The sequence below is a fragment of the Leptonotus elevatus genome, chromosome 14 (assembly GCF_054856555.1).
Source record: "Leptonotus elevatus isolate MCC_2025b chromosome 14, RoL_Lele_1.0, whole genome shotgun sequence".
NCBI lineage: Eukaryota > Metazoa > Chordata > Actinopteri > Syngnathiformes > Syngnathidae > Leptonotus > Leptonotus elevatus.
The window spans coordinates 8,066,319-8,079,815 of NC_141252.1; the positions used below are offsets into that span (position 1 = coordinate 8,066,319).

The following is a 13,497-nucleotide window of genomic DNA, read 5'->3' on the forward strand; positions in this document are numbered from 1 at the left end:
CGAAAAAAACGATTGATTTTAAATCATTTATTCTAATGTTTTGTTCTTTTTTTATGTAATTTATATTCATTTACTTATAAAGATAAGTAAAATAAAATACAGGTATTAATGTTAATGCATGCATAATCGTTTTAACATTTATTAATTAAAATAATAACCAGCCAGTAAACCAAACCCTAACCATTTTAGTTATATATATTTTTTCCCAGGGCAACAGCTAAATACTTGCATCAATTATACAACACCTGTACTAATTATACCATTTAACTATCTTAATGGTATTCCTTTTAGACTGTAGGAGATAGTGTATTACAAATTGTGCATTTAATAATAAAGAAAATTATTTTTATTTTATGTTTACAGGCATCATTTAGAAAAGCAGCACTGGATTGTCACGTTAACTTTCATTTCACATCAAAAATAAAAATACAATTACCTGCAATTATCTGAAGAGATTTATTTGTTAAATAAAGGCACAATTTGTGCTGAAATGCATCATAATAGTGCAAGCAAGTTGGTGGTTTCCCCAATATACAGCTTAACAAAAATGGCAAGGATGTTAAAATATATTTCAAAATGAATTAAAAAAATATATAATAAATCTACATAAAAATATACAATAAAATTAGAGTAAGCAATTAAATAAATTGAAAAGTTAACAGTTCTGACATTCAGAGTTTGAATGTCAGCATTCCTGTGTGAAGTCTGGATATTTTTCTCTGGCTTACTCCCACTTTCCAAAAACACACAAGTGTGAATCGAAGTGTGAATGCTCATTTGCCCTCCATGTGCCCAACAACTGGCAGGTGATCAGGTAGCCCAGGGTTGACCTCACCTCTCACCTGAGGGTTTAGCTTCGCCATGACCATGAACGAGAACAAGCACCGTAGAAAATGAATGATAAATGACATTATTAAACAACAGTCAAAGCTCATTCTTTGCATTAGAAACATATTTATCACACAAGGTCCTGTTTATTTGCTGTATGAAACATACAACAGTTCATGCATATCATATCACACTGTTCCATGGAAACAACATTCATTTTATGAACTCTTGCAAATTCACCACACAATCATGCCTTGCCGGTAAAGCATTTCTACTCTGAGATGGTGAGCAGCAGACGAACACGAGATTTTTTTTTTTTAAAGGGAGAATATATATATTTTTAGATGCAATACAGCCGTGATTTAAGATATCTGGCGGAAACTCGTTCTGATTAGTCGTCGTACTTCAGCTTCCTAATCTTCCCCTTGTGACGGTCAATTTCCCGCTGCAGACGCTCAATCTCCTTCTTGTGGTGGTCAATTTCCTCCTGGTGGTGATGCTTCAGTGCAGCCAGCTGCTCCTGCTCCTTGCGCCTTTTGGGAAGATAGAACACAGAACAATCAATTTTTACAACTGAAATGAGTTGAAACACTATTAATCCTTTCAAGTCCCCCTAAAACATACTTTTTTGGGTAAGGCTTTTATTTGCCCCCCCCCCCCCAAAAAAATCCTTTCATAAATGCAAAGAAAATAAAGGCTCAACTCAGAAGTCAGATCCGTAAAAAGTGTGTTTTCATCAATGCGTTATCAGATTTCAGATCATCACTGTTGAGACAATGGCTTATTAAATAATTTTAAACATTTTCTGATAAAGTGACTCACCTTACGAGTGGGCTTCAGGCGCACAATCTTAAGAGCAGCCGGGACCACCATGCGCTTCCTCTGAACGAGGGGGAAGAAAAGCCAAAAATCAGACAGCAAAAGAATCCCCGGAGGTCCGAACGTTTTGAGGATGGCATGTCTCAGATTATGTGTTTTTGTTTCAAACCTCAGTCAAACAAGGCATGGTAAGGTAAGGTAGGAAACATCATTGACAGTACAACGCAATGCCCACAATGTTGTGCATAAACATCACCTTGTCGTAGGGTGGGGGGATGCCATCGAACACCTTCAGCCTCTCCAAAGCAGCCTGGCCTCTCTTGGTTTTGTGGGGCAGCATGCCTAGTTGGCACACATAACATTAATACAAACCATCAACAGGATACAAACAACGCATCAGAGTTAAGACTTTACCCAAGCACATCTTTACCACAACTCAGAAGTCAGATCCGAAGAGTTTATCATCAATAGAATATCAGAATCTTAATTGAAAGAGTTCATCATTGTTGTTTAGAAGCATGTGCTCTGATCACAAAATTTCACCACAAAGATTTTGTACAGTGGAATCTCCAATGTTGAACAATCTGTTAGCCAGTGTATTTATTTTTTTAGGGAATGTCACAATTATTTGTTCCATGCTCAAGGGTAGTTCGTAAAACTTTGTACTATAGAGCCATATTAACATTAAATTGTCTCAAAAAAAATTGTAACCCTGTTTTACCCTTGTCATAGAGAAAAATGTTCGACCACATGTTAATAAAGACACATGGCCAAAACCACGACGGGAAAACGATTAAAATAAGATTATCCTCCCTGGTCTATTACACACCTTACTGAAGCGGTCCGCCATGATGTGCGAAAAGAAAGATACACGGGGACGCCCGTGGTAAAAGACACGGGCGGGCGGAAGTGACGCTAGCATTCTTTCGCTTGTGATTTTGTTGAAAATGTTCCAGCGCCACCTGTGGACGGATGCACAAAGGACAATTGTGCGAAAAAAATGATTGATTTTAAATCATTTATTCTAATGTTTTGTTCTTTTTTTATGTAATTTATATTCATTTACTTATAAATATAAGTAAAATAAAATACAGGTATTAATGTTAATGCATGCATAATCGTTTTAACATTTATTAATTAAAATAATAACCAGCCAGTAAACCAAACCCTAACCATTTTAGTTATATATATTTTTTCCCAGGGCAACAGCTAAATACTTGCATCAATTATACAACACCTGTACTAATTATACCATTTAACTATCTTAATGGTATTCCTTTTAGACTGTATGAGATAGTGTATTACAAATTGTGCATTTAATAATAAAGACAATTATTTTATTTTATGTTTACAGGCATCATTTAGAAAAGCAGCACTGGATTGTCACGTTAACTTTCATTTCACATCAAAAAAAAAAATTACAATTACCTGCAATTATCTGAAGAGATTTATTTGTTAAATAAAGGCACAATTTGTGCTGAAATGCATCATAATAGTGCAAGCAAGTTGGTGGTTTCCCCAATATACGGCTAAACAAAAATGCCAAGGATGTTAAAATATATTTCAAAATGAATTAAAAAAATATATAATAAATCCACATAAAAATTACAATAAAATTAGAGAAAGCAATTAAATAAATTGAAAAGTTAACAGTTCTGACATTCAGAGTTTGAATGTCAGCATTCCTGTGTAAAGTCTGGATATTTTTCTCTGGCTTACTCCCACTTTCCAAAAACACACAAGTGTGAATCGAAGTGTGAATGCTCATTTGCCCTCCATGTGCCCAACAACTGGCAGGTGATCAGGTAGCCCAGGGTTGACCTCACCTCTCACCTGAGGGTTTAGCTTCCCCATGACCATGAACGAGAACAAGCACCATAGAAAATGAATGATAAATGACATTATTAAACAACAGTCAAAGCTCATTCTTTGCATTAGAAACATATTTATCACACAAGGTCCTGTTTATTTGCTGTATGAAACATACAACAGTTCATGCATATCATATCACACTGTTCCATGGAAACAACATTCATTTTATGAACTCTTGCAAATTCACCACACAATCATGCCTTGCCGGTAAAGCATTTCTACTCTGAGATGGTGAGCAGCAGAAGAACACGTGATTTTTTTATTTTTTTTAAAGGGAGAATATATATTTTTTTTAGATGCAATACAGCCGTGATTTAAGATATCTGACGGAAACTCGTTCTGATTAGTCGTCGTACTTCAGCTTCCTAATCTTCCCCTTGTGACGGTCAATTTCCCGCTGCAGACGCTCAATCTCCTTCTTGTGGTGGTCAATTTCCTCCTGGTGGTGATTCTTCAGTGCAGCCAGCTGCTCCTGCTCCTTGCGCCTTTTGGGAAGATAGAACACAGAACAATCAATTTTTTCCAACTGAAATGAGTTGAAACACTATTAATCCTTTCAAGTCCCCCTAAAACACACTTTTTTGGGTAAGGCTTTTATCCCCCCCCCCCCCCAACACAAATTTAAAAAAAGCATTTCATAAATGCAAAGAGTATAAAGAAGTAAACTGGTTTTATAACGTGTATTTACCTGTACAATAATTAGCTGTTTTAAAATCTGCAATTCAAATCTAAATTATATAAAAGGGTTGGTTGTCAATGGAAAAGCACCAACGTTATATATCAGGGATAAATGGGTTAAAGAACTCAAAGAAGAAATAAGTGATGATACATGGTTTAACATTTGTGAAACTCAAATTACTACTATGAATTCTAAGAATTGGAAAGTGTTTTGGTTGGAAGAACATTGTAAGGTACTTTATCACATCAAAGATTTAAAAAAAAGCTTCCCAATCAGCTCACCAACCCTGCAGGAGATTGTGTGGAGAGCAAAATGTCGGTCATTCACATATTTTTTGGCAATGTAACAAATTATTGGGGAAGTAATTTTTTTTTAAAATTTGGGGTTACAAATTGCCACAAGCAGGTTTGGTGTTCGACTTGGGACACATTAATGGGAGGGGGTTTCCTCATTAGGACCACTACTTGATAAAGGTTTTGCTTGCAGCTTCAAAAAAAAAAGAAGAAGCTATTACCAGAAAGTGGTAGCTATAAATAAGATCCACCTACACTCAAGGACTAGAAGGACATTGTAGAGGAAATTCACATGACTTACATTTATCATAAGGTTGTGACAAGCAGCACATGAAGATCACAGGGAAGAGTGGACATTATATAATAACAACTGACCGTTTGTTCATTTTGTTTTTGCATTGCTGTTGTGTTGGAAATAATAAAAAAATAAGTTTAAAAACAAAACTCAACACGAGTTACAAATAACCCAATATAGTAGTTGTAGTAGAGTAGTTTTTAACCCAACCGTTTTAAGGATGAAGCAAGAATTCAAAAGGCTAGTGAAGCAGGAGAGAAACACCACCTACTTAAAGTACATTTCCTCCTCGGCCGCCTGTTTCTTTCCCATGGCTCCGCCGGCCTCTCGGATGGAGCCGCCGGCTCCTCCACCTTTTCCTGCACCTTTACCCAGCTCTCCCAGCTGCAATGGAGAAAACCAACACCAGTGGATACATGTTGACTAGCAAGTAACAAAGACATTTTCTTACACTCACACTTACTCAAGTGTAAGATTAATTCATAAGGACAAATAGTTTACACTGCAAAAAAAAGGGATTACAAATAATAATGAAATGAGGAATGTTACTTAATTTAAGCATAATTATCTGCCAATAATACAGTATAAACTATGCATTTCAATGCTCTTCCACTAGGTGACAGAAAGTACAACTTGTGTGCACCTGTTGATGTCATACAACAGAAAAATAACTAAACAAGCCCAGCTTTCATAATGAGCACATACATGTGTGTTTAAATCGAGACAAAATCTTTATTATTTCAGTACTGGATATACACTTTGTGACATATTAGTTTGATGATATGCTTGATATTTTTCAAAAGTAATGTGTGCCGTAGCTCTAAAAGGTTGGGGAACACTCTTCAAGAGGTCAAGTCTTAATTTGTCCCAAATGAGGAAATTGTAGTAACTGGGTTCAAACGAAACAACCATGCAACTACGACAACCAGGCCACAAGTGCAGACCCGTTTATAATTATAAATACATTTTTCTACGTTGTTAATATGCAACGCATAAGCGTCCTTTGACTCCATTAGATTATAGTTTATTAACACGAACTATATCCCATTTTCTTGAAATTACACTCGTGTTGTTTATCAAGTTGTCATACCTGGCTAGGCAAACTTTGAAGCTAATGTTAACGCGTTTGAAAATACTCCAAATAAAACGGCATTGTAACGCCAGAAATCTACGTTTTGTTGGAGAGATAGGCCCGAAGGACATAGTTTTACCTGGTCGGATGCCATTCTCTGTTGTAAGGTGAACAAACCGCGGATATTGCGCCTCAACAAGAACCTCGCCATTATAGCTAATATGAGTGGCGAATGACAACGTCAACAGGAACGCTTACCCGGTTTGCCCTTGTCCGCAAATACGTACAGCCAGAGGACGGCGCCATTGGTACCCAGAAAGAGGGGTAGGCAGCATGTTGAAGGTTGTCTTCAGGAAGATGGTACAAATGTTACTAATGCCATTTTTTTAAATATTTGAAACGATGTTGATTAACAATGAAACTGTCTTGGCACAACATATTTATTATATGCGTTGTAAAACGTGAACGCAACATAAAATCACCCCCATTTTGCCCAATGGAACGTCTCAAAATAAAAAGCGTGAACCTGCAAGTTCACTTTGACCTGAAGTGTACGTCTTTTTTTAAACGAAGGAATTGCAGTATAGAGAAATAAAACTACAATAATACATGATAAAAATAATTAAAATATGTATTTTAAGTTTGATAAATTAAAATGCAAATACGTGACATTTCAAGGGCATTTCGTAGATGAGATTTTGAAGTTAAAGCGCCATTAAACAAATATTAGACAGTAGCAGATATTTGTATTAATTTAGCAGTTTTTCCTGAAGCGGGTTAGCTACAATATATTCATTTATATTAATTTATCTCATCCAATGTATTCATATATTCTATAAACTAATCACTTGGGGGAACAAGACTAAAGAACCAAGCAGGCCATACTTTCTGCCCCTGTACTATACCAGTATGATAACTTGATGATTTGAGTATTTGAATTCAGTTATTTTATTTGACATTTTATTAAATTACTTTCATTTTATTCCACTGAAATATTTTCATATAAAGTTGTTTTAAACTTTACTTGATTAAAAAAAAGTGTACAAGGCTTAGAATAATTTTATTCAGTAAAGAAAGTAATGTTCTTGAAATCTGTCTTTAACCAGGAGCCTCACAGAACCTCCCCCTCAGTAATGCCCCTTATAAGCACATCACCTGGCCACTCTGGGCTCATTCCAGACCCCCAAAATCAAGAGAACAAACATCAACTTAAAAATGCAAACCACTTTTTTTTTTTTCCTTTCCACAAGTCAATACACCAATCAGTGGGACTGTATATAACTGGTACATTGCACCCCTGTCAGCAAACAGGTGCATGAGAAGACCCATTCCCTCCCCCAAAGAAAACTGAAAATCACAAGTCAAATTCAGCAGCAAATGAAAATGCCAGCACTACTGTGTCTCTAACAGGGTCAAGTATCATAACAAAGACAATTAGGAGGCACATTATGTGAACACACCCAATCGCCCACTTTTTTTAAAACTGGGAACTTAAGAATTCAGTATTACTAATATTCTTGATTGGGTCAAGAAACAGTGGCAATAAAAGCGAGGGCATTAATATTTTGGCCTGTGTGTCACTCAAGCTCTGCCACGTCCTTACTGAGCCAATTTACCAAACATGACTTGGTCCGTGAAAATCCCTTCAATTTAACACACATTGCCCACACGTATTTTCAGTGTGTTTCAGTTTCTTGGTGCCTCTGCGCCCTTCAGGTATTTATGCTGCCTTATGCTGATGTTTTACAATTTAAAACAAACACAAGTGAATCTTTAGTAAAACAAGATTTAAAAAAAAAAAAAAAAAGATCAAGGGGAGGCGTCACAGGGCCAAGAGGGGTCTCCGGAGGCCCTTGGGAGGAGGCAGCGTCCACCGCTCCTCCTTACTGCCCCGTCAGTCCTGCTTGACGTTGCCCAGCGCTCTGAGGCGCTCCAGCAGGGGCGGGTGCGAATAGTGCCACATGGAGTACAGCCAGTCAGCCACAGGGAAGCCCAGGTTGTCCTTGTTCAGCTTGATGAGGGACGAGTAGAGGTCAGAGGCTTTGCCCATGTTGCGCGCAAAAGCGTCAGCCTGGAACTCGAACCTGCGGCTCAGGACCGTCAGGCAGAAGGACAGAAGCTGCGACGACGACATAAACGTGTAAATTACAAAATTCCCACACCATATCGTCATTCTCACCCCTGCTATATTTCAGATTTTAAGAGACAGTTTTTAATGGGATTGCACAGATAAGTCCTAATTTTGAGTTGTTCATCTTAAATGCCTAAAATTGAAAAATAAGGTCTGGAACATACGCCCGGCACTAAACAAGATTTCACAGATTAAAGTATTTCCTCATGGTTACCTCATTATATGGAGAAAAGATGAACTGGAAGATAATCATCAAGCCAATTAGAGTAGGCTGGCTGTCATTGAAGCCAAATGCGACAAACAATTCCTTGCGTCCAATGAGAGCAGCAAATAGGGAGAAACACAAGAAGGAATTCATCTGAGGAAGAGAGACAGGGGATGTTAATGCCACATTTAACATCCGTCAAAAATGTGAAAAATAAGCAAAATAATCACCTGACTGATGATAATGTTTTTTAAAGTGTGACCAAGTTTCCAGTGACCCAACTCGTGACCCAAAACGGCAAGGATCTCTCGGTTGTTGCATCCTTGTTTCTTGTGCTGTCAAAATGTCAAATAGTTAATATTGCTCAATAACATAGCGTTTCAGTAATTCGGTCAGTTTGGAACGTCTAATGGTGGCTGTGAGGGTGCTTTGATGCATTTCTCATCTGAAAAAGTGTAAAGAAGAAAAACAACGACGTTATTCTTCTTAGTTGCAAAAATGTGAGCAAGAAGTAGGTTTGCTGCACAAACAAGCAAGTGAACTGTTTTTTTGTGCCCCCCCAGTAACGTGGACTGGCTATTGGTAGTGTGGTGGTATAAAACGATGTCCATCCATCCATTTTCTATAACGTTTGCTCTCATTTCGATCAGGGGTGAGATGGATATCTAAGATGAGTACAGCAAGTAAAGGTTCTTCATCTATTTACTTGATTAGAGTTTCTCGGGAACCTTATCAGGAAGTTCGGAACACATCACACTTGACTAAAAGGAACCACACTAAGTTTTTCTGCTTTGGTGCAGACTCCAGTTTGTTTAGAATGTTCTGAAACAGGAGTGGGGAAAACATGCACCATTCAAAAATCAAATAAAACCAAAAATAATTTTAACCTTCAAACTGTTTAACCCCAAAATTATCACAATATACAGGGTGTTCCGATAAAAAAATGTGTGCTCTAATTAAAATTCGGCCTCAAATGATCTCAAATTTAAACGATATGTGTAAAAATGTTAGTTTGTTTTCCTCCTTTTCCAGAGTGAACAATGACAATGAAAATGGCACCGTGTGTTATGCTGCCAAACAAGAATGTGCAGCGTGGCTTTTCGATTAAATAAAAAAAAATAAAAAATAAAAAAAGACACCCGCTAGAAAGCAGGTTTGGACACAGCAAAAAAATAAATAAAGAGTACGGCAAAAAAAGAAGAAGAAAGAATGTGTGTGTCACAGGCATTGCGCATTCATAGTTACTCGGAAAAATAACAAAAAAAAGTGCCTAAGCAAAACCATTTCAAACTCCCCAAACAATGTTAAAGGACTCGTAAACCTTTGGCCTGGCATTAGATTTGGCGTGAACTCCGTCATTTTCTGGTTCCTCGGGCTTCGCCTCGTCCCCCTTGTTAAGGGGAGAATAGTCCTCCAGTAGCGTGTCAAAGAGCACGATGCGTTTGTTCTTGAAGAAGCCATAGAAGTACGCATTACTGTGCGAAGACCGTTTGGAACCTGCAAACACGGACAACACTGAGAAACAGCACACAAAAAAAATAACCGTTCTAATGTGAATGATTCACATACCTTCAACTACGTAAACCTTCGTGAGAGGGAAACTTATACTGTTGGCCATAGCTTCAATCTCCGTCTTTAATTCCCCTTCTGGCAAAGGAGTGAATTTGTCAAACAAGGGAGCGATGTAATCAGCGTAGATGGTAACGAGGACCTGAGAACAGAGACAGCAGCAAGTCAGTCACAGACATGCTCGAATATGCATACCAGTTGGAGATGTCACTTTATAAAGAAAGGCTTATTACTAAAATTCCGTCTCATTAACATATACACTTGGTATATGTGTGGAAAAACGCTAACGCTATCATTTTGTCTGTACTGTAGACACAGAAGTCGATCGTAATTCGAGGAGACCCTGCAAATATGCGCCATTTATAGTGAAAGCCCCAACGGTGTCATGCCCTAAATGTACACTTACTCACCAGAGAAACCGCTAAGGTGAAGAGCCAGGCGTAGATGAAGAAGTAGTCACCGCCAATCTTAATGATGTAAAGGAGCAGTGATGTTACAGGCAACAGGATACACTGGGTCACGGCGAACTTCTTCGCGGCGTCTTTGATGAAGAACCCCAGTGTCTGTGATGAGAAACATCAAACCAATAGAGTCAAACCATTGTAAGGTTCCGTATTCACGGTCCCGCTATTTCAAGGGCAATATTTCTAGTTTTAACTCCATTTTATTCTTTCATTTGGGGGTTTAATTCCACTTTTGACCACTAGGTGGTAAGACAATATCACATATTACGCTGTAAATTTGAAAGACCTGTCAATCTAATATTTGCTGAAGAGACTAGAAAAAGATTACTGAACGTCTGAATACTCAGCTGCATATGGTGAGAGCTTTAGCTCAAACATATTCGCAATTTTAACGTGTTTTTCATATCCACAAATATAGCCGTGATTTTCACGTTTGTTAATTTATTATGCATTTATCATGACTTACCATTTGTAAAGGTTCAATTCTGCTTGTGAGTTGTTGAATGTGCGTTTGTGGTTTGCTGGGCATGCTCATGAGCCTTTATTTGATCTTCTGTTAAGTGTTTTATTTAGCACAAGGCGGGAAACAAAATATGACCCTAATTAATTTCCCTCGAGCTGATGCTGCCTTGATAGGAAGTTGTTCTTCTTCTACTGTTAATTTTTGTTCTATGCCGCTGGAGCAGCAGCGGCCAAAGACGTAGCAATAAAAGAAGAAGGTATTCTGGGTCAAAACAAAACAACAATAAGTGCTTTCCATCCTCTTGCGGAGAACATTACCTGCTGGTTGAAGCCGTGCCTCTCCTCGATGACAAATGTGTTGTACAAACTCCAGGGAAGGCCAGTTAAAGCAGTGAACAAGGTGGCGAAAGTCAGAAACACAAGGGACTGCGTGATCTCATACTCCGGGCCGAATCCAAAGTGTTTCGTCGCTACGCCGGCGATGCCCCACAGACAAGGAATCCCACCCAAGACCAGGATCAGCTTTGAGTAGTAGAGACCAAAATTATTCCACAAGAAACATCCATAAATCACATTAATATTGAGCATTTCTCATTAGTATCTCACCGTTCCTTCCGTCTCTGAATACAGACCAGACCAGAAACTGAAGTTGCTTTTATCCAGCTGATAAAGTCGGGACTTCTCAAAAGTTACGGAATCTATTATCTTTCCGAGCTCTTGTGGCACACATGTCGTCGAGCTGTATATCCTTCGCTGCAGGGATGACATTAGCAGTTAATAAACACTGGCAACAATCATGACAATGAATGTATATGCTAAAAAGGACATTAATATGTCATCAAAATGTTTTAGTAAATTTATTTCTATAACATGTAAAGTTAAATTACAAAGATAAATGAACTAAATAAAAAAAGAAAAATCCTATGATTCACTAGTAATTGATAATAATCGATATAATAGATGTGGCAGAAAATTCGCTACTCAAAAGATTTTTTTCAGGATCCTCTACAGTGCAGTCATCAGTCAGCCACATGTTCAAAATAGGTCATCCTTTGATAAACAACTTGATCTTGGAGAGCAGCGAGAAAGAAAAACAAAATACAGGACACACATGGAGCTCGGTTGCGTGATTTGGGAGGTTTTCTTTTAGCCTCTTCTCGTGCACTGAATGAAACAATTGTCAAAGCATCGCGTTGGTGTGCTGGTTGTTCGTCTGGCTCACGTCACGGTGAAGGGGAAACTCATTATTTGTAGTTTGGGTATTAAATATATCTTTTGAGACACCAGCCTTGAAACTTTTTTGAACCGTTTGTCATTGGCACTACCTGTACCATTACTGCAGCATTATGTATATTTCTTACTTAGCAATACCAACATCATCTATTTATACATCCATATCTATCGATCCATCTAGATCTGGTCTGGTGCAATTCTAGCAAATCCCAATCTTTTAATGTAAGTTCAATTACTTTAGCAGTTTTTATTTTCCATTCAAAAACAAAAACATTTTTATGAGTAACGCATTGTCTGCCGTTTCATTCACTGTGAGAACAAGATATATTTTCTTTAAAACAGCGATGTGACTACTTTGTTTATAAGTATCAACTTACCTGTCTATGTGCAAGGTATGCCTCCCATAGATATACCGTCCACGTAAAGCCCAAAACAGCATAAAATATCTGTTTTTCCACGGGAAGCTCATTAATAAAGTCGAGCATAATTGCTCAATGTTTTTGGGTGTAGGGACTAAGAAATTCAGGAAGCGCTTAGCTAGCTAAACAGGCTAACAGCAACGTTATTGCTCCCCCAGCCTGGCTAGCTGCTAACGCATAAACTTTACACACAAAGTGGGCTATTAGTCTAATCAATGACAAGCTTTTATAAACGTCTAATCGACCCAAAGGTGACAGCATATGCAGAGAGTTATTTTTAAGCCTTCATCGGAAATAATGACACTTCATTCATGAGAGCGCAGTTAGTCCAACAGCATAAACGATCCGGAAAGGAATCGCTGCTGTCACATTGTTTCCGCATCCGGTTTACTGACCCTCTCTGCCTAAACAGTAAATACTATCATAAGCCACACATTTACATTTACAAATACAATTGAATGATTGTTGCATGAAGATTAAGGTATGTATTCGTAAAAGTAACTTCGTCTTTTCTTTTTGTCCAGTCAGATGTAAGTCCCTATGTGCTTCCATATCAATCTCATCTGCCAAGGGCTTCCAGAATCAGACGTGTTTGATGTAAACGTTTCTTGAATCAATCAGATTTTGCTCGGTGACCAAGTGCTCAAAGTGTCTGCGCATGCGTGAAAGTCAAGTTAAAACAACAAAAAAAGGAAAAAAGCGCGCATCTCGGTCGGTGATCGCGCGGTCCATTAAGGACAAGAGTTTGGTTTTTTGAGCTACCAAACATACAAATATTGTGGAAAGCAAAAGGCTGGCAATATAAGACTATACTCATCTATTTTCTGCCTTATTTTTCGTTTTTGTCTCGACAATTTTATGGTACCATTTAGCGGTGCAATGATTAATCTACAACTGATTATTAAAATAATTGATTATTTTGCAAATCAATGAATCACTAAAATTGTCATAATGGTAAGAATTTCTGCTTCTCGGCAGTTAATATCCAATTTCTGTAGTCTACCATAAAAACACACTAATTGTGTTGAATCAAAAATAAAACATTTGCTTTTGTTAGAAAATAATGATTGACATTGCTGCTTATTTTCTGACATTGTTTTTTTCTAGGCTTTTTTTCCCCAATGTTCCGAATTTAAATAAAGGGATGGAAATTGTT

At 37.7% G+C, this 13,497-nt stretch overlaps 2 protein-coding genes and 1 non-coding gene across 3 annotated transcripts; all 3 read right to left on the bottom strand.

Moving 5' to 3' along the window:
- Positions 1-1,528: 1,528 nt before the first annotated feature.
- On the bottom strand, positions 1,529-1,599 carry LOC147162821 (small nucleolar RNA SNORD50). Its single transcript, XR_015097178.1, has one exon. It is a non-coding gene; the product is annotated as a small nucleolar RNA SNORD50 (small nucleolar RNA).
- Positions 1,600-3,592: 1,993 nt separating this feature from the next.
- On the bottom strand, positions 3,593-6,129 carry atp5if1b (ATP synthase inhibitory factor subunit 1b). The gene is made up of 3 exons (XM_086095772.1): positions 5,998-6,129; positions 5,058-5,170; positions 3,593-4,004 (listed from the first exon to the last, which is right to left on the bottom strand). The coding sequence occupies exons 1-3, from the start codon at positions 6,067-6,069 to the stop codon at positions 3,863-3,865; spliced, it is 327 nt and encodes a 108-aa protein (XP_085951898.1). The 5' UTR covers positions 6,070-6,129; the 3' UTR covers positions 3,593-3,862.
- A 772-nt stretch (positions 6,130-6,901) lies between these two features.
- Positions 6,902-12,703, bottom strand: zmpste24 (zinc metallopeptidase, STE24 homolog). Its single transcript, XM_086094702.1, has 9 exons — positions 12,300-12,703; positions 11,296-11,442; positions 11,008-11,211; positions 10,174-10,326; positions 9,764-9,905; positions 9,516-9,691; positions 8,425-8,529; positions 8,204-8,347; positions 6,902-7,977 (listed from the first exon to the last, which is right to left on the bottom strand). The coding sequence occupies exons 1-9, from the start codon at positions 12,405-12,407 to the stop codon at positions 7,753-7,755; spliced, it is 1,404 nt and encodes a 467-aa protein (XP_085950828.1). The 5' UTR covers positions 12,408-12,703; the 3' UTR covers positions 6,902-7,752.
- Between the last annotated feature and the right edge of the window lie 794 nt (positions 12,704-13,497).

Bases quoted from the DNA above. Each gene is read 5' to 3' on its own strand.
- atp5if1b (XM_086095772.1), bottom strand. From the start codon at position 6,069: ATGGCGAGGTTCTTGTTGAGGCGCAATATCCGCGGTTTGTTCACCTTA. The intron at 5,171-5,997 runs GTAAAACTATGT...TCTCCATTGCAG, and splicing joins AGAGAATGGCATCCGACCAG to CTGGGAGAGCTGGGTAAAGG. The intron at 4,005-5,057 runs GTAGGTGGTGTT...TCTTCCCAAAAG, and splicing joins GAGGAGGAAATGTACTTTAA to GCGCAAGGAGCAGGAGCAGC.
- zmpste24 (XM_086094702.1), bottom strand. From the start codon at position 12,407: ATGCTCGACTTTATTAATGAGCTTCCCGTGGAAAAACAGATATTTTAT. The intron at 9,906-10,173 runs GTGAGTAAGTGT...CTCTGTTCTCAG, and splicing joins TCACCTTAGCGGTTTCTCTG to GTCCTCGTTACCATCTACGC. The intron at 8,530-9,515 runs GTTTACGAGTCC...ACATTTTGACAG, and splicing joins AATCTAATGCCAGGCCAAAG to CACAAGAAACAAGGATGCAA.